This window comes from Aythya ferina (assembly GCF_964211825.1).
Source record: "Aythya ferina genome assembly, chromosome: 2".
Taxonomy (NCBI): Eukaryota; Metazoa; Chordata; class Aves; order Anseriformes; family Anatidae; genus Aythya; species Aythya ferina.
The window spans coordinates 15,435,337-15,457,772 of record NC_140297.1 but is presented as its reverse complement, the minus strand read 5'-3'; the positions used below and the strand labels follow the sequence as shown (position 1 = coordinate 15,457,772).

Here is a 22,436-nt window from a genome sequence, read left to right as displayed (position 1 = left end):
CTTCTCCAGGCTGAACAAGCCCAGCTCCCTCAGCTGCTCCTCGTAGGACTTGTTCTCCAGGCCCCTCACCAGCTTCGTTGCCCTGAACCAACAGACTGCATCACTGCAGTACAAAGGTCAGCCTATGAATTAAGCTATGGACCACATCAGGGTGTTTTCAGTGCAAACTTTCCGATATAGGCAGTAATTATGCGTCCCTTTCTCACAGAAAAAGGAAACAAACAGACAAATAAACAAAGAAAAACAACCAAAACAAACAAACAAAAAACCAAACAGCTACCTAAATAAATCATATTTTGGATGAGATAGCAATACATTCTTCCTATTTGTACTTACTTCTGCAATCTTCTTGTGCTACGTGATTGTCAATATTAATATCGTCCACAGCAATTCCTCCATTTCCTTTTCCAATTTCTCCCTCTATAACCACCTAGCAAAACAAGATAATTTTCACATTGTTTTCATGTTAACACACAATTGAAGCATTCAAGAAATTTTAATTAGCTGTTAACACACGTCTCCAGTTGTCACGATGCCATATTACATATACTTTGACTGTGGCCTGTCAGTCAGCACTGTAAGTCTTTCTGAACATACACATGCAAATGTGAATGTATATAATGCCATAACTTCAGTGAAGTCTTCTATATCAGCAGCAAAACTGTGGCAAGGATGCAGTTTTGTGACAGATGAGAAATGATTTCTAATGTATTTATTTGGCCTTCTATAACAAATTGCTTGTATCACTGTCATCTGAGATGCCATGAAATATGCCACTATTATTACTGTCACAGCAGCAGCACCTCATCTGTAGGTATAAACCTGTCTACATAAATCCTCCAGTGACATTTTCTGCTAAGGCGTATGAAACATGACCAGCAAGGTCTTACTGGCATCATCTCTGTCAGTGTAGCGAACAGCAGCCACACTCACCTGGTAGTGTTTCACAGACTTGTGCAGAAGAACACGTCCCTCCTTCCAGCAGTTTGCCTGGTGCCCACTCAGGGTCCAGAGCACCTGGTCGTATTCATCTGGCTTTTGGTACCGCAGCTTGATCTTCAGGGTGCCAACGTGCGGGCCGCTCATGTGGTACCAGAAAGTCATGCAGTGGGCAGAGTTCTGCGAGTAAATCACGGGGCTCAGCAGCCGGGCAACTTTGCCTTTCTGGCTTTCGTCAGCTTGTGAGTAAATGAAGTTGCCATCTCCTGCTGTGACAGAAGGACTGTGTTAGGAATAGTGACCAAATGTCATTTTCTTTGTTCACCTAATAAACCCCAGTCACAGCCACCCGTGCTCATGTTGCCTCCTGCCAAGTCTCACAGCTGAGGGTGGTGCTCTGAGAGCTCTGGGGAAGCACACGTGCTCCAAGGAGAGTTTATTTCTGCTGGCCATTGTCTCCTGTGCTTGCCAGGATGGCCTGTGCCAAGAATTGCTCAGGAAAGGACGCAAGAGCATGTTCAGTGTGACAACGTATGCTGCACTAGTCAGTGGGCACCTCTTAAGGAGAGCCAGTCCTCATGCAGCAGGCTTGGCAGAAATCCCATGGGCCTGCTCCACACTGATTGTGCAAAGAGCTATTTTAATCTCTGTTTAGTCTGTGTTTGAGAAGGCAAGGTTAGAATGGAGCACTGGAGAATAAGATAGCTGTGAGCAGCTATGGTCTGAGATCAGGAACTGAAATCTAAATGGTGTTCCTAAATCGAGTTATACTATTGTCACAAATGGTACCAGAGATATTCCCTTGGATTTTGGCAATAACAAATTGGGCTCCATATTTTTGTGAGCCATTTTCCAGAAGATTAAGATTATGTTTGGTATTTTCTGAAGAGCAGAACGGATCTATGCATGTTGAAATCTGAACACTGGATCCCCTTAACTTTGAAAATCATTTGCTTAATCACACCAGGAGGGAAGCAGGGGGGAATGTGATTTGGTAACAAGATGCTAAGTGAGATACTGACTACAGTGAAGTGCTTGTAATTTGCACTAGCAAAGCAGTCATTTCAGTCAGCTCTTGAACAGCCTATTTGTAGAGGATTAGGGTAGAAAACTACAAAGTTCACCTGTTGTGGGTGAGGAAATTGCATACACGATATAGTCACATAACAGGATGGAAACAGCATATACTGGCATATTTATTTGCCTATATGTTCTTTCCAACTTTGCTTCTGTGTAGAGAGCAGCACAACATGTGTGCAAATCTCATCAAAGAATGGTGATAGGGAAATCCAAAGGGAGGAAAAAAGAAAAATAATCTCAGATGACCCAACTGGCCAAAATTAATCATAACGTACATTTTGAAGTGGTGTATAGAATATCCTGCTGTCATAAAGCAATTGCTGTTGAAGATCACTTCTGTGGAGTTTCTTCAGCTTTATACAAGTAAAGCTGAGAGCAAGATATACCTGGGGATTGCTCATTGCTGTTCTGCCAATGTGCAAGGTGGCTTTGCTGGGTAATGGCCACACTGAGGGGCATGGTTGGGATGGCAGTGCCATACAGACTGCTCGTGGTCTGTGTTCACACCCACCCCACCCAGATGGCAAATCTGCCACATGAAGGAGCCCTTGGAGTTGAAGGAAAATTCTGGACAATATTGAAAGTGAGTGTAGCAAGCAGCAAAAGGAACTGCCTGTAAGACTTACTGAAGTTACAGTTAATGGAATGGATAAGCCTTCTGCACCAGCAGGGCCCAGCAGAAACAACAAAATCTCATTTGAAAAATATCATTTTTTCATCTCTTGATTGAAGACAGGTTCAGTCTCTCTATAATCCTTGGTGGCAAAGTGCAGATAGCTCTCATTTCCAGAATATTATTGCAGTGCTGGGTCAGGAACTCTGTCTTCATTGTCTTAATTAGAGCTTTACTTATGCATGCCTTTTAGATTTTGTCAGTCTCTGGCTAACGTAGCTTTTAACCTCCTTTCAATGTCAGATCCTACTGAGCCATTTCACTTTACTTTACATCAATTTTTCCACCATTACAGCCTTCACTTCAGCTAACTGCATTTAGTTAATTTGATGCCATTTATTTGTACAATGCCATTTATAGTCAAAGTATTATAAGTTTCTTTTTTTTTTTTTTTCTTTCTCTGAAACTACTGTACTTGTCTTAAGATTCAATTGAAAATGTCTCAGAATTTAAAAAGTCCAATTTTGTCTAATTTCCTTGTCATTCTCATTAGGCAAAGGGGTTGCAGAAGTGGGAAGGGGGGGTTCATCTCTAACACATTTGATTAATCTTCATGTATGCAAGGGAGAACACTGAAGTGAGAGGCTGTGCAGGTCACACACTACCTCCCCTTCTCCACTAGCCAGCAGCATATTTATTGCCTAATTATGCAAAGCCATGAGTTAGATACTACAAAACCAACCAATCGATTTCCCAGGGTAATAATTCTGGAAAAACTCTGTGTGAGCAAAGGGATCACTGTAATCTTCACCAACTCTTGTTGGAGAGGAGGAGGACATGGAAACAAGTCCATCGGGGAAGTTTTACTTGCAACACCTTTCTGTAGCAGACAGTAACTATAAACAGGAATAGTTCATGAGGTTTGTTCAGGACGGTATCATTTGGTAAGTTATATTTGCAGAATATTTGGCTATTCTTTTTTTTTTATTTTATTTATTTTATTTTTTTAATTATTTTTTCCCTATCCTGGATGGCAGTTATCCAAAGTCTAGTCAGAAGGAGGGAATATCTTCAATTCCTGACCATAAATGATCTTTATTCCCCAGCAGAAGGGACAATTATGGTCAGTTGTGTCTACATATAATGGATCAGTTTGCCCAGACTTATCTTTCCCACAATACATATTTTAGGTATAACTCATGCTCCTGTGGTTTTGGAAGGCATCTTGGTATAAAACAGAACAACTTATTCCCATGTAAAATGCCTAAATCATGAACTCATGATTACCTGTGTGGTCTTGAATTGGACCAGTTTTGCTGGTCAGAATTGCCCACTTCAAATCCACCTGGTTGTCATGTTCCCAGTGGCACAAAGTCTTGTGAGATCCCCAGCCAAACCCACAGTTGAAGTTGTATATTGGCAACTCTGCAGGAAAAGAGAGAAAAGAAGGAAGGAAATATGATTATTAATTGCATTATTCAGATTTTTCATTTCAATACCAAATTTCAAATTTCATTTCAAATATTCATTTGATATTTAAGGGAGCCATTCCCACTTGAAAGTCTGAGAAGCCATAACAAGAGCAGCCTTTCTAGGAAAAAGATGAAGAATGGCTATGTCTAGTAAATGAGATACCTGTTTTTTGTCTTTTTATGAACCATATTTTGTGATATTATGTCATTAGACTAATTCATCTGATTTGCCCACATTGTCTGGTAACTCTGTTGTAATATATATGACTCAAAAAGAAAGCTCTGGCTTATCAGATACATTCACTGGTTGTTAATACACATTTGCACCATAACTGTGCAACAAATCACAATAAGATTTGGATAAAAATAAGAAAAGTCAGGAACTCTAGTGGAATGTCCTTGTCCATAAAGGATTTCTGGTGAAATGTATAGTACGTGGTTTCAGTGAGAAACAGTATTTCAGCATCTTCCAGACAAACAGGCCCACAAGATGGCAGCATTGAAATGGACAAATTGAGACAGAAAAGGGACAAATGTGGCTGATTGCCAAGTGAACTGAAAATAAGCTTCAAAACAAGCTCCACGTAAAACAAGGGAAGTCTGGTATTATGGTCAGGATGAGATCATATCTTGTTTTCAGCTTCTCTTCAATTCTGCCCAAAGGTTTAATACCTAGTAGCTTATTTTATTCAATACAACTTGGAATTTGGTTGGGAAGATTATACAAAGATAGCACATAAATCCCTTATTTCTTATTTTCAGAACCAGTTTGAAATCTTTTGGGTTTTTGATTTCTACCCCACTGGTATGAACTTTTACCTCACCTTGAGCAATGGCAACTCCCACTAGAACAATACCCTTTCTACGGCAATGTTACCAAATTCTGAAGTCTATTCTCAGACATGACTCACGCCTTATTAAAGGAAAAAAACATAGGTTTAATTTAACGAGATGCTTTGTGCAAATATGAACTGAGAACAAAGGACTCTGTGCTCCCTTCACTATCAGCTCTGGGGGAACAATTGTGTTCTTTTGCTATCTCTCCCATTACTTAAAAATAAAAATTAATAATAATAATAATAAAAAAAAAAGAGAGAGAGGTAATGTAAAACTTAGAATGTCTTTTGTTTATTGTGGGAAAATACGGAGAAATGTGGGAAGTGAGCTGGGACCTGCAGCCAGGCAGACCTCTGAGGTGGATCTCCTTCAGTCTGAAGAGGCAAAGACCTTCTCCACACAGTGAGCCGCCCAGGGAAGACTGGAAAGACTTTTGAACTCACAACCCAGATTTTAATAGGAAGTAAACTAGAACTGTTATTTTATGAACCTCAAAGAAAACCTCAAGTGAGTAGGTTAAGACAGGACAGATACAAAAGGGGTTCATCTATCACTCTCTCCTTGCCCTTGTTCAGTGAGACCTTGCTCCCAGACAAAGTTTTAACTCAACTCACCATATTCCTGCATGGCAGCCACGGTGCCCTCTCCCCTCTGCCCCTCCCCAAAATGTCCTTCTGTCAACAGAGAGGTCTGGGTTCATGGCAGATCCCATCCATCCCCTCTGCTACAGCAGCTCAGCACTGAGCCCTGTCTCTTCTCCTGCCTTTCATCTGCCCCATCCCGCCCACTGCCCCCACCCTCCCGCCGGCCTCCGGAGGGGTCTACCCGACATTGTCACGGATGCGGCATCCTAACTGGGAACAAATGAATTAAACAGATACTGTCTGTTGCAGGAATTCAATGTGGAGAAAACGTGTTTCCTGGCGGACCCCAGCCCTTTCTAGGAAAGGGGAATATTGTGGTGAATAATCTCTCTTTGGGCTCACAACGTTGAAGAAGCAGAACTCAGCCTGTGCACACATGGATACAGAAAGGCAATTCATTATGTTTCTTACTTCAGTATATATTTTTTTTTTTTCCTTCCTAGACAATGGGACCGTGATCAAAGAGCTCTTGGCCAAAAGGGGACATCTGAAAATCAAGGGGATTTTTTTTTTTTTAAAAAAAAGAAACAGAGTGACATTGAAATGAATTAAAGGGTTTTAAATTTGTGAAAAATATCCTTTCATTGTCAAGGAGGCCTAGAGAGAGCTGTATTGCATGGCTTTGACATCAGAGCCATGAAACAGAACTTTAAAAAAGGCCCTAGAAAACCTAAAACAAAATTAATCTTATTAATCCCAAAGGATTATATAATGCAAAGCTTGTGATAGCCTGTGTGGTATTCAAACCAAAAGAAAGGAGAACAGTGGTAGAGAGATCACATATATTTGAAGATGTAACAGCATAAATGAGAATATAACACAAAGAGACTGAAAGGACAGGGATTGTTTGACTCTGAATAAAAATAAATAGCAGAGGACACAGGAGAAATATATAAATAGGTGAAGAACCTAGAGAAGGAAGATTACAATGTTCTGTTTTCTCAATTTTGTAGCCCAAAAACCATGAGGCATCCAGTGAAGTTCAATACTGATCAAAGGAAATACCTTCTCATACAGTGTGAACAACACTGCTTCCCTTGAATGCTGCTAAAGCTAAGCACAATTCGAAGAAAACTGGACATTGAAACAGATGAGGAAAATATCCAAATTTAATTGTTAATTCTAAAATGCAGGGAGTCACAAAAGCCTTTTGCTTCATGGTTTGAAGCAAGCTCTGAACTTAGAGCTTCAAAGCAGGACTAAATTTCACAGCACCATCTAATAAAGATTTTTTTTACACTTTCATTTGAAACATATAGGCCAGTAAACTGGCAAAGAGCCTAAGTCTGATATGCTTTGGCCATGCCTGTGTTCCTTGGCTTTGGTCTCACAGACAGCATAGACTAACATAAAAATGAACTTCTTTTCCATGCAGAAGTTAATGAGAATCCCCTGAAACTGAGCAGGATTAGGCATGTAACCTGCTCACAGTCAGTTACTTTTTGCTAGGCCCTTACTGTTTTCTCAGAAGTGATCATCTTAATGCATTCCTTAGACAATCACAGCAATGGAACTGAAGGTCAAAGGCAAGGCATTTCAGAGTTCTCTCATTTTATGGGCTCCTTAAACATGCCATCTCTTATTGTCTATTCTTAAGTCTCTTCCAATACTTCTCCCAGGGACCCATAAAAAGAAAAAATAGACCTGCTAGCCAATTAATAACAGACACTTGTAGCATCAGGATAGGTTCATTAGTCGTATGGACAGGAGGACTGTCCCAGGAAAAGATATAATAGTTCAATTCTTCTATTAAAGGTCCCAGGGGGCTGATACAGTAGCTCACAGTAAGCTACAGGCAATCTGTCCTCTTCTTTGTCCTTGAACTATAGCTTGGCAGCTCTTGGGGAAGGAAGGAAAGCAGAGAGGAAGGAAGGATGAGTAGCATTTGGTGGGCTCCCTTTGCAGCACTGGCCCATTCCCCTGCTAAGATAATTCCCTTGCCAAGAGGTGATTGATCTTGGGGTTTGTGCCTATTGAGAGGATGAAGAAAACCAGCTATTATGTAACTAAATAGCACCACTTCAGATGAGAATCTGAGAGGGAGGTGTGACGAAATCCCATATGTCTTTTTGAAAATGTAGGGTACGTGATACTGAATTAAAACAGATTTATCCTCTCAAAGAATAGCCAACAGCTGTACTTCTTGACCACATCTTGCTCACAGCTGGAGCCATTACAGCACACGAACAAGAAAGTCATTTGAAAATCTAGTTGAGTGAGTTTCTTGCAAGTCCATTAATCTTTTGCAGCCCACAGACTTTGACATATTTTTATAACTCCTCTGACAAGAGGCAAGAAAGAGCATGATGGCATTAAAAATGCTATGAAAATTCTCTATAGGATGCTCTTGCCAAAGGGTACATCAACATTAAAACGGGAAATTACAAACATAATTTGGACCACTTCAAAGTAGTATATTGGGTCTGATTCTTATTTGCATTTCACCTTTTTATACTGCTTATGCTGGTGGCATAGAATTACCTTAAATGATAGTAAATTTTAATTTAAGTGCTTTAATATCCCTTTACATCCCTTTATTGATGCAAAGTTGTCCTGCCATAAATGAGGATCAGACCTATTCTATCTTTAAATTATTTCTTTGTGTAGATTTTAACCTCAGGATTTCTTATTTATGTTTTCCTGAAATACCTCCTACATGTATGAAAAACAAGATAAGTTAGTTCTTGAACACTGCTTTGCAAAGAACTGAGCTTACAGTCTGAGAGCACATAATGTAAATAAACTGCTTGCTCTGGATGTAAATAGCTAAGAGTAAAGAGTTTCAGATATTTCTGTGGAATTAAAAGAGATGTGTTCAAAAAGGCTAGATGTTAGTGAGTCGTAGGACTGAGGCCTGAAAGGTATTTATCTTGACAGACAAGTTTGCTAAAGGCACCTTTTTAAGTCTGAGGAGCAAAGTAGATCTTATCTTAAAAAAAATCAAAGCTTTAAACATTTTCAGTTTGAAATCATGATTCTTTTTTATTTTCTTACAATTCAGTCCCCTTGAAATGAACTGCAAAAGTCTGTAATGGAAAGCTTGTTTATAAACAAGGCTTTCCAGCTATTTGCACTTAACTGTTTCCATAGGGTATGAAAGCTGGTGGGAATAGGATAATCTCAGGCTTTGACACACACAAGCGTGTTAGTCTGGGATAACAAGATTAGGAGTGTTTGCAGGCATGAGTGCAGGCAGGAGGACAGCAATACATGGTGTTAGCACGTTTTGCAGAAGTACCTATGCCACGGCAGGAGCTGGTAGTGAGAGGGCTGGAAAACATGTCCCAGATCACCGTGGCATGAGCTGTTGTGGCTGGCAATGGCATGCGTAGCTCATGCAGGGTTACCCGCAGGAGCCTGCATCTTGCATCTGTTCCTCAATAGCTCTTTGGCTTGGAGGTCACCATTTGCCTCGAGGTGTATTAGCATCTTAAGGTAAACCTTAGGGGTAATTATGGCTGAAGCTGAAGGCTCAGTCCTTGGTGTGTTAAACGGATACCTTGTTCAGCTTGAGAATAGCTGGAGCGTGCTGATCCCCTGATCCTTGGCCAGCTGGGGCCAGGGGGGCCCAAGCAGCTCTGTAGCTTCAAGGCTAGTTTAAACTATTCCATTTGTGGCTGCTGTAGCAGGCTTTTGCTCCCTGCAGCATGGCCTCTGGCTTGGACACACTTTCTTGTGCCAAAGAGGTTCAGCCGTGCCCCCTCCACAGAGGGAGATGCACCACCGCCATGCCAAGAAGGCTTTCCCCATGTTGAGGGGAATTTCTGGCTGCCCCTTTTGGGGAGTTTTCTGGCTGGTTTTCAGTGAGGGATTACGAAGCAGCTGGAAATCTTTATGTCTTAAACTGCAGATTCGGGAAACCTTATTTATTAGCATCTGACTGAACTTTGTCTATGATCTTTGTAATGTGCTGCCATGTGGGAGCCTGGGGTTTGGGATGTGAACTTGTCCCTTATTCCCCGGAAGGAAACAGCTCCTACCAACACAATGCAGGGAAGTAGCATTGGCATGCTCTGAAGGGAACCTCATAAACTTCTTCAGTAGAGAAAAAACTTGGCTCATCATGCAGTAAACGAAGGTGGTGCAGGAGGGAAGTAAGGAGAGAAAATGAGGATATCTTCATCTCTGGCAGAAACAGTCAATCTATTATTGGAGAGTCCCACCCAAGCCAAAGGGATTAAACACAACCTGTAACTGCATCTGGCACTGTGGAGGAGCGAGGAAAACTGCATACCACAGAGGCACTTTATGAATTTTCAATTAGCATTTGTTTAAATGCAAGAAAACAGTCAAAAGAACTGTAAAATAAATCCTTCATTTCAGCCAAATAAAAAGCTGCAAGATCATTTCAGACAGAAAAATCCAAATGTTCTACTCAAAAAACACTGTGATACCTCCCTCCCCTTCCCCAACCTTAAATTTTGGGTTTATAGTAGAATTGCTGGCTGAGGGAGAGTAGCACAGAGAAGTGTCTTGAGAAGTCAATGGTACCCCTCAATCTGCCTCACTCATACAGCAGGGCAGAGGTAGAAATGGTATATGCTGACCAAGCAAACTGTACGGCCCTGGAGACAAATTTTAGGGACAGTAAAAGCAATATGAGAATGAAGAGGCCAAGATGGGGAGCAATGTCAGAGAGAAGCCAGCTCTATCTCTTTAACAGCTGGACACCACTGGTGTCCTGTAGGAAATTTTTGCATTATTAGTACCTTTCTTCTACTTGAAGCAAAAGAAGTTTGTGTCACATAGTTGAAGAAACAATGATAAACACTTACCCACCCTGTTAATAAATCACTTGCAAGACTGTGCCTGATGGCTGTGACTGTACCTTAATGGAGGAAATGGGAGTAGCTGAAAACTGACCTCCTTACCGCTCTGCAATCAGTAATGCACAGAGCTTTAAACTGGTGTTTCCAGTCTCTACGGCTCAGATTTTCTGCCCAAATCTGTCCACTCTTCCACTCCCAGTAAATTGTACAGGATATTAAAAAATGCTATGAAAGCTGTGGAAGGAGCAAAGTAAGGATTTTAAAAGCTGCTAGTCATTGTATTGATTAACTAAAAAGGACCTGCTGCCAGTGACAACTTGTTTCTCCCTTTTCAAGTTTGTGGTAACAGTTTATGTAACCCCATTTTGAGAAAAATTGCTAGAAAACAATATTGTAAAACTGCCAGCTCCCTGGTGGAGAAAACTGGCAAACTTTACTTGTCTTAGTTTTGTAAAACCATGTATATAAATAGTGAATGGCTTGTGTGGCTCTGTTTTTGTTTTCCTGGAGTTCGCAAACACACTTTGTGTCACTGACATGCCACATTTAAAGACAGTGCACTGTGCGATTAAGTTAGTTCAATTTTGTCAGCATTTGGCATTTGCTGATGCAGAAGGAAATCTTGTTCTCTACTGTGTCTACATGTGGATGAAAGGAATAAAATATTTACTGTACAGAGCTGAGAGACCAGATGCTTCTTTACTTCAGAGACTTTTAGGGAATGGGGAGTCAGGAAGTGCTGCAATTCATTATTTTGTCTCTGGCATGAAATTTGGGTATGGAATTTATTACGTTTTTCATAAGATTTTTTTTTCTTTTTACCTGGTTGTAACGTGTTGTCTATTACTGTTGGCTTTTCTGTATTCAGCACTGTAGTACCACCTGGAAAAGAAATTATGCATGTCATGATACATGGGACACAACAAAGGACACAGCAATCATCAGGAATATCCTATATATAAATCTGAAATACTACCACCTTTACTAGACATGTAGGCAACTAAGTATGTGAAGCATGAAAATGTGACATTAAAGGTCTGGTTTCCTTTATAAATAAATAAATAAGGAAATTAGATTTTGTCTTTAAATAAAGCTTTCTGTCTTTGGAGTCCTTGCAAACACCAACTAATCAATCCTTGCCATGTCCCTATGGTTGTCATCACTTTATAGAGTGATTTGCTCAAAATCACATGGGATGTCAGTGACTGACCTTCCTAGCCCCTCTTAACACTCACCAATCTGTGCATTCAGCTATGACATGCTTGCCACATCAAAGACCTGAGATCCTCCAGCCCCTGCTGTGCTGGGTCCTCCCTGTGCATTGCTTCTCAGCTGCGCTGTGGCCCCAGCTCACAGGAGAGGTGTGTGGGAATTGCCCAAATTTTGGCTATCATCTAAGGCAGGTTTCACTTCTGTCTCAAAGAGCAGGAGGAATTAAGAACTTTCCCTTTGTCTTCTTCTTCAAGCAGTTGAAGAAGAGGTGAGCGGGGTCATGGCCCTCTCCCTAAGCCCACTAATTTTAAAAATACTTGACTTTTTTAAGGTAAGCCTCATATTGATAAAGGAAACAAAAAGTAAATTAGCACAATTATAAATGCGCAGTGGGGTGCTGATTACCAGTCAATGGCTTTTCTCTTCTCCAGCAAGCAAGTACTTAAAGCATTATAGAAAGGATGACTAAGATGACTTCCAATGAGAATGAATGCCTGAGCTATATCAGCTTTATGTTTGTGAGAATGATCTGATGGGAAATGCTATACGCCACGCAAATAGAGCAGCTCTGTATGGGGTCCAAATAGAGCAGGAAGGAATCTGGCCTACAGCACAATTATAGTTAATTGCGAGGAAGGCTTCATTGTGATACTCACATATGTGTGAGTACCATCAGGGAAGTGACTCTAGCAGCCGTACCCGCGAGAACGCAGGCGCCACGCTCACACTGGCAGAGGATGGAAGCGTGGAAGGCACTGATGAAACCCTTCTGCCTTTCTCTGCTAGCCTTAATGGGCCATAAGATTTACATACTTTCCTTCTATGCATTTTGGAGTAAGAAAAGAATATTTGCGATGAAATTATTGGTAAAATCACTTCTGTGCATTTTTGTGTTACATGTAGCATCATAAGTAAAACACTGAATTTCTGCAGTGTCCACAATTGAGCATGCACTGGCCAGGGTTTCTAGGTGGTGTAGTAAATTATACTCAAGTGTCTGCACTTTGGTAGAAGGGCAATGTAGTAATTTTCAATTTTAGTAGTGAAAAAGGTTCAGTTACCCAGAAAGCCGGTGTTCAGGAAGGCTGATGGCTGCTCCCTTGTCTTAGAGGTTATAAATGTCTCCCTAAGCACAGCCTGCAAAAATTGCCAAAGGGAGTTTCTTCTGCTCAATAACCTTTCCCTAAGGGATATGCGGGATGCAGTCCTGAGCTGCCTGAAGCACACAGACTATGAGCAAGTGAAGAGGAAGGTGCCTGCATAGATCTCTCTCCTTCCCCTCACACAGCCTCTATGTGAAATGTGTCTCTACCTATTGGGTCTTGCAAGACAATCGTCAACGTAGGGTTTTGCAGGAAGCCCCAGGGTTTTCTGACCTGACACTTTGCTTTCAGAAAAATAAAAAAAATACAATGTCTAGTAATATTGAAAGCTTCCTGAGCTACCTTAACACGATACAGACTATTTTATCAGACTCCCTGCATGGCTCTTTTTCATAAAGAGTAAGATTCATCTGGAACACTGATTTGAAAAGCAGTGACAGTGACTGTGCAGTGTCTTTTCTGCTCAAGAATTGTTTTTCAATATTTGATTTGCAACATGCATTTACATGAGACATTGGCAAAGCTCAGAAAGCTGAAACTGCACTTTCATTTGCATCTGCTGTCGGATGTTCTACTTGGCTGCTTCCAAAAAGCTGATCTCTCTCTTACCTAAGATTTCCCAAAGTCCTCTCGGACAGCTATTGCCAGGTTTTAATGCTATTTTATGTCATGGATATAAGAAGCAATAAACATTTATTAGATAAGCACACCAGGGAGAGGTGATGAAATAACCTGTGTTGCTCTGTCCAAAAATAAGCTTAGCTGCTGTAGCAGTATGGATCTGCTACAGAAAGATCTCCTCAAATGGGCCCAGAGCTTTGTGGAGCAAGTAACCTCCACAAAGAGAAAAAAAAATGTAGCAGTGCAGCTGTATCAGAAGAACAGTGGCTTGGTGCAGAAGGGAGAAAACAGGAAATTTAAGAAGCTTTCTCCCTTCCAAATGCAGACTACGCTATGTCCCTCCCTTCTATTTTTCTGCTAGTGATGGCAGTTTGGAGAATGTCAGCCCCTCTGTGTCAGTAATGCAGTGCTGGTGGGGAAAATCATGGAAATGTTTCCGGTGGTGTATGTGTGAGTATGCTTTGATGAAACAAATCTGCTTTGTTTCTGTCTGAGAAAGATTTGGGGCTGATATTTGAGTCCTACGCTAAATTTTAGGTGTGGAAGAGTGTATGCATCTTCAGCTTAAACAATATTTCATTTTGAGATCTTCAGTCTCAGACAATAAATCTCAAAAGGTTTGTCCATCTTTTTTCTTAATAAGAGGAAGTTTGATTAGGACATTTGATTAGACACAATTCCTGCTCAAAAATATGCCCTCTGTTCCAACTAGTCACTATTATTTGCTTCAAAAATTACATAGCTGAGAAAACAATCAAAAGTATTGTCATATATAAAAGGCAGATGCCTATGTTTTGACAGCACTGACAATACAAACTGCATACCAATGTCCATTTATGCTGAGTGATTAAATCAGTGCAAACATTTAGCTGGTTACTGGCGATGGGTATGAGCTACAATGAAGCTGCAATGGAATGAGGATGGTTTCTGCACCTGTCAGTTGGTAGTCATCACCTGTGCCACTGTGACAGTTCGCCTGGTCATCATCACACTCATCTACAGGCTTGCCTTCGGAAACGGTAGGAACAGCAGTAGGAGCTGAAACAAAATCCAGTTGCTTGGTTAAAAAGTGTGCTGGAGAATCAACATGCAATTGGCACTTACATTTTGATGAGTACCATATGCTGTCATTGTGTGTCATTTTTGAGGAAAGGAGCAACTCTACTTTGCAGGTTAGTTAGTATTTCTTTGCAATGGGAAGTACCTGTTCTGCCTCCTGCCCTAGGGCACTCTGCTGTGTCTGAGCTCAAGGGCTGAGCGGAGCTGTGCAGCAAAGCCCTGGACTGGCTGATGAGTGCTTGTTCCTAAAAAACTGGAGTGAAGGTCTGGCAAAGCAGAATGGGAGTCTCAGGGAAGGGTAGAAAACCCATGATTTTATTGCATAGCCAAAGCACCAGTGAGTGGGCCTGTACCTAGCAGCAGGAGGGCTCCGTGCTCAAGGTGGTGATTCTGCAGCACCTGCCACACTGCCAAAGAAACCTCTCTGCAGAGCACGTACAAGAGAGGAAATGTCTGAAAAGAGTCCTGGTAACAGTGACAGGAAGGCAGTATGATGTAGAATCACTTTGTGCTCAATGAGATGATCTGGAAGAAGTTTCTTTTGTTTTTATTGAAGTTATAAATAAGTAAGACATCAATGATGTCAGTCATCCCTCCTGGCCACCTGCTTGCTTCTCACTGGTGATGACTTTCCGGTAGCTGCTCCATAACCAGTAAAATCTGACCTTCGTTATTACAATTAAGGTCTTGAGATTTGTGAAAGATGCCAGAAAATATATCTAAATCCCAGTGTCTGCAAAACATATCACATCTGGAAAATCGGGATACAGATACCTGGTGTTATGTTTAAGTTTTATGTTCTAAGTATAGTTCCCTGGCTTAAGATAACCAGACTGGGAACATGGTCCAGGCTTCGCCTGCTGTCAACTACTGTTATTTTCATTAACAATGCTTTACTGTATTATTAGCTGTACAATAATGCTTCTCTTCCTTGGATTCTTCTTTGTCCTTCTACTGCCCCTGGAGTCCACTGGCCACATAAGGTATTAAGCACTTGGACTCATAATGTCAGAAGGGATGGTAGTTTCTGAAGTAGCTATATTCTGGGGTGAAACAAGGAACCCAACCTATGCTTTACAGGTATAATCTAGCCCTAGTTCTTCTGCACACTTCTGTACCTGTTATGAATTATACAGAGTGTCTGTTCCCCATATCTCTTTAAAAACCCCTCTGGGAGCTCCCTCTAGCTTTCTACATCGAGTTGAGTTTCTTATCCTGATCTTCATGCCCCTGTATAGCCTCAAGCTTGCCTACATCCCTGCCATCATTTTATATAAACCCCCTGGGATGCTCTGAGCACACAAAGCTTCCCCTTGCTCATTACTGCTGGAGAGCTGATTTCTACTCTTGTCTGTGCTTCTTTTCTCATTTCAGCTCCCGTCCTCCTCAGGAAATCTCAAGTAACTTCTCTTCATTCAACTCCCTCCTTAAGACACAGTTATACAATAAAGTTTTCTTATTCTGCTTCTCCCATAGGTGCTTTGAAATTGACCTTGCCTGTCCATGGGTGATCTACAGGTGAACTACCTTCAGAAGTGCACCATAGTGGGAAGATAAATAAAAGTAATGTGTCCCAGGGGAACATTATACTCGATGCAGCAGTTTCCCCAAAATAAAAGGCATTTTGCCTAGTTAGGCTACTCTTTGGCTCCTCCATCTCCCTGAGTAACACATTCTTGTACGGTGGTCCATGGGCTCATTTCTTGATGTCTAGGTGGCTACAGGACGCCTGTGACAGGAGGACGTTACCCACAGGTTGTGAGTTTACACAGGGCAGGTGCTGAGTTTTCTTTTCTCTTTTCTGAGCAAGCAGCACAATAGTCTGCAGGAACTAAGAATTCCCACAGGAAATGAGGACTTCCTGCAGGAACTAAGAAGTATTTCCAACCTACCCACTTTCCGGGCCAAGTGAAAAACACACTTATTCAGTCTGGCCTTCACTAAAAAAACAACACAGAACTTGGTAGTTCTCACAGAAAATACTTCCCACTTGTCTACCTTGGGAATGAAATGGTGAGAAAGAAATGGAGGCAGAACATTTGGTTTCATTCATCTTGGGAGCCTGTTCAACCACTTCTTTATGAGGTATCACACGAAACCCCCAATAATGTGTTTTGTTACTATATGTATTGTTAAGCTCTGTGATTTATAACCCATGCCACTGTAACATTATCCACCACATAAAAATGTGAAATTCATGTAGTTATCTGTAGTTATCTATGATGTTAAATAATTATTGTTTATATAACAAAAATCAAAGCATTATTATACCTCATGTCACAGCCCAAGGATAAATGTCTAAACTTTGCTTTTCCTGGTCTTTCATCTCTTGACATACTATTGCAAAATTAAAGCTTGGTATGGAACAAAGGGGACCTCCCTTTCTCCCCAGAAAGAAGAGCACAGACCCTAACCAGACAAGTAATCATTGTCTACCATACTGTCTGGTGCAACTTTCACAGTTTTTGAAGGAGCAAGAGGCATAATTGCTGTATTTAGTCCAACACACCCTCTGCATTCTCAGAAAACGTCTCTTCCTGGATTGTATCATTGTAACACAAAATATAAGTTCCTTTATTTTATAATACTAGCTCTATGCTTCTTGAAAGTATAATCATAAGGTTGCTTAAGGGAACAGAAAACCATGTGGCGAATATCACTGTGATTCAACAAAGGAATGGGAGAAAGAATAATATTTGTGCCTTGGGCATATTCAAATGTCTGCAGAGAAGGAACTGATTAGTCCAAGAAACAGCACTAATGGCAGTCACGGAAGCGAGAGTCCAACGTGCTGCCTGTACAGGAACAGCAGTGTTCAGCAGTAGTCCAAGTACAGAATGTATGTGTGAAAATAATAAAGTGCATTCATCTCTAGCAGAGCAATTACCTTCGAGTTCACAGCCCAGCAGCTCCATTCGCAGTCCCAGTCCTCCATGTGTGGCTCTCTCAGGATAGACACGGATGAATCTTGTCGATACAGGTTCAAAAGTCCGCAGTTCAGGTGTGTCGTAGTTGGTGTTTCCTTCAAAAGTCTGCAAAGCATAACAAATGCTACTTGTTAAAAAAGAAAAGGTATTTTCAACATTTTGTTCATTCTCTAGCCTTTGAATTAGATGAGAAGTAGGCCAGATTCTAACCATTTAATAAGTGTCAGACTTCCCTGCCCTAAATGAGAATGGAAAATACAGTTTAAGCTTCTTGGAAAAGTAATGCATTTCATTTTTCATTTTTCTTTTTTTTTTTTTTTTTTTTTTTTTTTTTCATAAACTCAGTAGCAACCAATCCATCAGGGTCATAACAAGAGCTGAGTGTTTAATGAGACATGTTTTTAAATGACGCTCTGATCTGGGGTTTAGCTGGGTGACATTTTCAACAGTTTTTAGGGAAAAAAAAATGACTGAGGTGAAGATCCTGTCACCTTTTAAGTGGTTACAATAATAATCCAACTATTCAAGAGAAAATTTCAATCTGATTTCCCCCAGTGACAGAGTTTCACAAGTTGCAGTTATTTCAAAAGGCATAAATTAAACTCCAGGAACAGTAGCTGCAAGAGTTCTTCCAGTGAGACTGCTATTGAATAAGAATAAAAAGAAAGAAAGAAAGAAGAAAGCTGCTTCCTGATAAAACTGCAATATAATCTAATGGGTAAGGCAGGTCAGCGAATGTACATTTCAGACAAAAATCTCTTGTCTGAGTTGCACTCTGGGTTCTTCAGCCATAATACAGCTCTCAATGGCATTTGTTTGATACTTTCAGCTTCTCCTGTCAGTGAAATTTTGCATATGGAACATGTTATAATTTGTACTTAAAGCAACACCCTGGGTGCATCCATGGAGATAATCGGTCATGAGAATGAATTAAATGTACAAAGAAACAGTCCTTGCCATGAAGTGTTTGCGATCCAAGACAGGCAAACAGGTTTTTTTTTAGCCTATTTTATGGTAAAAAATAACTTCAGAAGATCTTATAAAGAATAAAGAACAATATATGAAAATATGTATAACGATGAAGTAAAAGTAAAATGTTTTCAACTTTATTTTCTATGAATTAGTTAAATAACAAATCATTAAAACTAACTTATATGAACTGTTTAGAAGTGCTGTTACTTCCAACACATAGCTATGAGGCCTGAAGCTTTCTTCTGGAAGAAACCACCACCTGTCTGTCTTCAGTTTGAATTATAACAAAACCCAACCTGCAATAAACTCTTCCTATTGACCTGGGGGCAGAGAAAAGAGAAGCCACGGGTAAAACAGGCTGCATTGTCCAAGACAGAAAAAAAAGCATAGGTAAAACCAATTGCTGCTTGTATTTTTAGTGCAGTCCTAAAAGCCTTGCTTGTTTTTGCTCTGCATCTGTATATAATGAACCAATGGTCCAAAATGCCTTCTGGCCATTGGTTAGAGTGTCAGTCACAAAAGCCAATGATGATGGGTGGCTATGACCAACTGTATTAAAAGAAATAATTTCTACATTAACGCTTCTGCTCCTATTTCCTAGGAATGACTTATCTCTAACGTGTCTTCAAGGAGCACTGGCTGACCTGGTGTTCTGACAGTGCATAAAAGACAGTTGTCAAGAATTCACATGTAGATGGCCTGTCAGATCTAATTAACATGCAATTATATATTATTATATTTCAACAGCAATGTAGTGCAAATGATCAGAAAAGCTACCTACCATATGAGAAAGAATGAATGCCATTTTATGTGCAAAAAGTAGACAGACACATGTATCTGAGGAATCCTTGCTTCCTTTTTAATAGTAGTCTTAATAGCAACATATAATAATGAAAACTGTTTTATAAAAGACATCAATACTGGAGTACTGACACATAGACATTAGAATTCAATAGGCATCTAGAATTATATTGAATCATAATTATATTGAATCATTGTCCTTTGTAGTGCAGAGCTGCCTGTGATTCAATTTTGACTGTTCATTTAAAACACGCACTGATATTCTTTGTGGGGGAGGAGAAAAAAGTATACAGTAAAACTTCATTTTGTGAGTGTCTTTTATATAGGGTATGTCACAAATCGCTTTACTTCTTGCATACTACTTGTACTGCAAAAACAAGTATAATAAATAATTGCTAAACAAAAGAGAATATAAATAAGCAAGAGGGAAAAAAAGTCTTCCTAATAGCTTTTTAAATCAAAATAAGTATGGCAGAGAAATTTAAAAAGGTTGTTCCAGATGGCAGGATATTCTGTTTCTTGTGCAAGACATGACCAGAAGAGGTGTGAAAAAAAAAAAAGGTCATCAGTCGGTAAGTGGAAGTAGGAAAAAAGTATGGAAGACAAAGATGAATGTACTGAGCAAGCTTGAGCAAGACTTTGGAGAACAAATACCAGCTGGATTTTGAAATAAGTATGGAGTTCTGCATGGTTGTTTGAGGATCTGAGTGGTGTTCACTTCTCTGTGTGCTTGATAGAGGCTAAAGGGGAAACATTCTGCACAGACAAAAACAGTAGAAAGTGGAAAAAGAGGAAAGAGTTATGGTAGTCCTATGGAAGTAGCTGCAGGTATGGATGACAAGGTTCCATTGAGGACCAAGGTGATGTTTCATCCTTTGGACACACTCTGTTTTTACATTTAGCTTGTCATTGTTCTTTCTTTTCCTAACGTGCAGTTGTTTGTTTATTGAAAGTCAAGACTTTAACCAAGTGAAACGATGTGTTTCATTTCATAAAACAGGGCTGTTTCTAATCCATGTTCCTGCTGTGACTCATTATAGCATTCTGTCCCATCCAGCTCCACTTAACATTCAAAAATACTACATTCCAGTATTAACATTTTAAATCCCTTAGACTCCCAAATCATAGGATTTATCTAATTCTCTTTAAAGAAAATTTGTGCTTTGGAGTAAAGTTTATTAAAAGTCTTGAATTTTGGGGAAGGATTATAATTAGGCCACAAGAGATTTGAATTCCAGCCCTCCTAGTTCCATTAATCTTTGAAAGTTAATTTCTGGTAGTGATGAAAGCTGAGGATGGGCTCAGTGTGTTAGTTAGCACTCTAGTTTTCTTGTCAAACCGTTAACTTCTGACAATGATGGCAAGTGCTTGTATTAGAAAACAGAAAGCCATGCAGCAGACGGCGCACTGCTTTGAAAGCATATGGCATTATTTTTTTCCCTCATTGAGCCGCAGTGTAGAAGTACATGTCAAAACAACATCTATTTTAGAAAGAAAATGGTTAGATCCCATTGTTGATTTACACTCTCTTCACACTTTATGATGAAGTCAAAACTCATGGTAACAAGAGAAAGGAGCTGACTGCAAAGGCTGAATTCATTTAGTTTTAATCCCCAAAACAAATGATGAAAAGTGATGAGAAGTGAGAAAATGCAGACATATTCAGTGAGATTAAAACAGGAGAGAATGAAGTCCAATATTTACCAAATGTGCCTGGAAAAGCTACATCCATGAGCCCACTCAGCTTTTCCTTTAAAGAAACATAGGTTTGCCCAATTGAAGTCTCTATAGCAAAACAGCTTTTACATTTAATTTCCAGACTGACACAGCTAAGATATGGAACAACTCTCAAGGTTTCCGTCTGCCAAGCACCGTACTGATTTGCCTTTTGAGGGCACATTTCTGGTGGATCACATTCCCTGATCTTCCCAGTACTGCAGCAGTTCAGTCCCTGAACAGTTCTGTGTGCCCACTGCTTCCCTCAAGGGAAAGGAAGGACTGAGAAAGGGTTGTGACTCTCAAGGCAAAAATACACTTGGTTGAGCAACAATAGCAAAAGTAGATGGAAAATAATGAATGGGATTTGGGGTCAATTTTCTAAACAGTACATTTTATGTCCTGAAGAGCATACGTTCAAAGACAAAGCGAAGTAGGTACGTTCCCAGAAGCTTTTCTGGAGAATACTCATATTCTTTTTCCTGTCATTTAACCCAGCAATTTATTTGACCCTTCCCTGTAAATGCCTTGCACTTTTTGCTTGATCCTACAAACCAGCTTCCCTTTATTCCCAATCACGCACCAAGATTCTTCACTCGTAATAATACAATAGTACTTTCCACCTATGATGGGATAATGTCAAAAACGACATCACTCTTGCAGTGCGACTTAGATCAGACTATCATGGAGAGCCTGTGAAGCTCTCAAAGCAGCCTACAGGCAGTTCAGAAATCCAACAGGTACCCCATTGAGTTAAATAACACCATCCTCATTCAGCTGCTCAGAAAAAAAAAAGAAGCAGATGAAAAGTAATTCTGTGTCTCAAATAAGCCCACTCACAGAAAACTGCAGATGGAACTCCACTTTTTTGGTAGTGCTGGATATTACCGTTACATGGGATTTTGGAGTAACCTAGGGGCTGAAGAGGTGCATCACCCTTGGCAGAAGTAATCTTCTGAACTAGCCGCTGAATACATGAAACCTTTGCCAGAGTGGTTAATTTCCTGAGATCAGCTCCTGCACTCATTTTACCACTACCACAGCACCCCTTCAGTATTTTTGTCCTACAAACCCTCCTGTTTAGCTTCATTCTAATGTGCCGTTGTGCCTTTCCAAGATCAGAGATAAAGGTATGAAAATAAATATGAGTTCCTCCCCATGCAGAGCAATCCTCCTTACCTTTATCTTTTTCTTGCTAGAATCCATGATCATTTTCCAATCTGATCCATTGTTGCTGTAGCCGATTTTGAATTTTTTCATGAATACTTTGTTTTCTCGGTGCTTGCCTCCTTGGACAATTATGCCCCTCACCTTTTTTTCTTCGCCAAGGTCTATTTGAAGCCATTCATTTGTATATGGATGAGTAGTTGGTGGCAGCGCCCAACCTGAACGGCTTGTTATGAGGCGAGCATTTTCTGGGATCCAGTTTCGATCAACTTGAGTAGATGCAGTAATTTGAGAGTCAGGAATGAGCCCAGACACCATACCCAGCATCCCAGAGCAAGGATAATCTACAAAGAAAAAAAAAAAAACAAACAAAAAAAACAATGAACTAAATAGTTAATCTGAACAAACACCAAAACAGAAACAGGACATATCAATCATTTCAACTCTCATAAGCAATTTCTTATTTCTTTCTTATATCGAAAATAATCTTTTTGGGTTTGTATA

At 40.2% G+C, this 22,436-nt stretch overlaps 1 protein-coding gene across 5 annotated transcripts in view; it reads right to left on the bottom strand.

The window, feature by feature from the left end:
* NRP1 (neuropilin 1) overlaps nt 1-22,436 on the bottom strand; it is a 112,101-nt gene that overhangs the window by 6,702 nt on the left and 82,963 nt on the right. For 2 of the 5 annotated variants that reach the window (XM_084508391.1, XM_084508392.1), the window contains exons 10-16: nt 21,945-22,276; nt 17,237-17,381; nt 14,224-14,328; nt 11,177-11,236; nt 3,920-4,057; nt 934-1,208; nt 337-430 (exon numbers count right to left, since the gene is read on the bottom strand). In XM_084508391.1, the coding sequence (XP_084364517.1) occupies nt 337-430; nt 934-1,208; nt 3,920-4,057; nt 11,177-11,236; nt 14,224-14,328; nt 17,237-17,381; nt 21,945-22,276 (1,149 nt within the window). The remainder of the gene's footprint in view (nt 1-336; nt 431-933; nt 1,209-3,919; nt 4,058-11,176; nt 11,237-14,223; nt 14,329-17,236; nt 17,382-21,944; nt 22,277-22,436) is intronic. The other 3 variants (XM_084508393.1, XM_084508394.1, XM_084508395.1) reach the window with 3 other exon arrangements.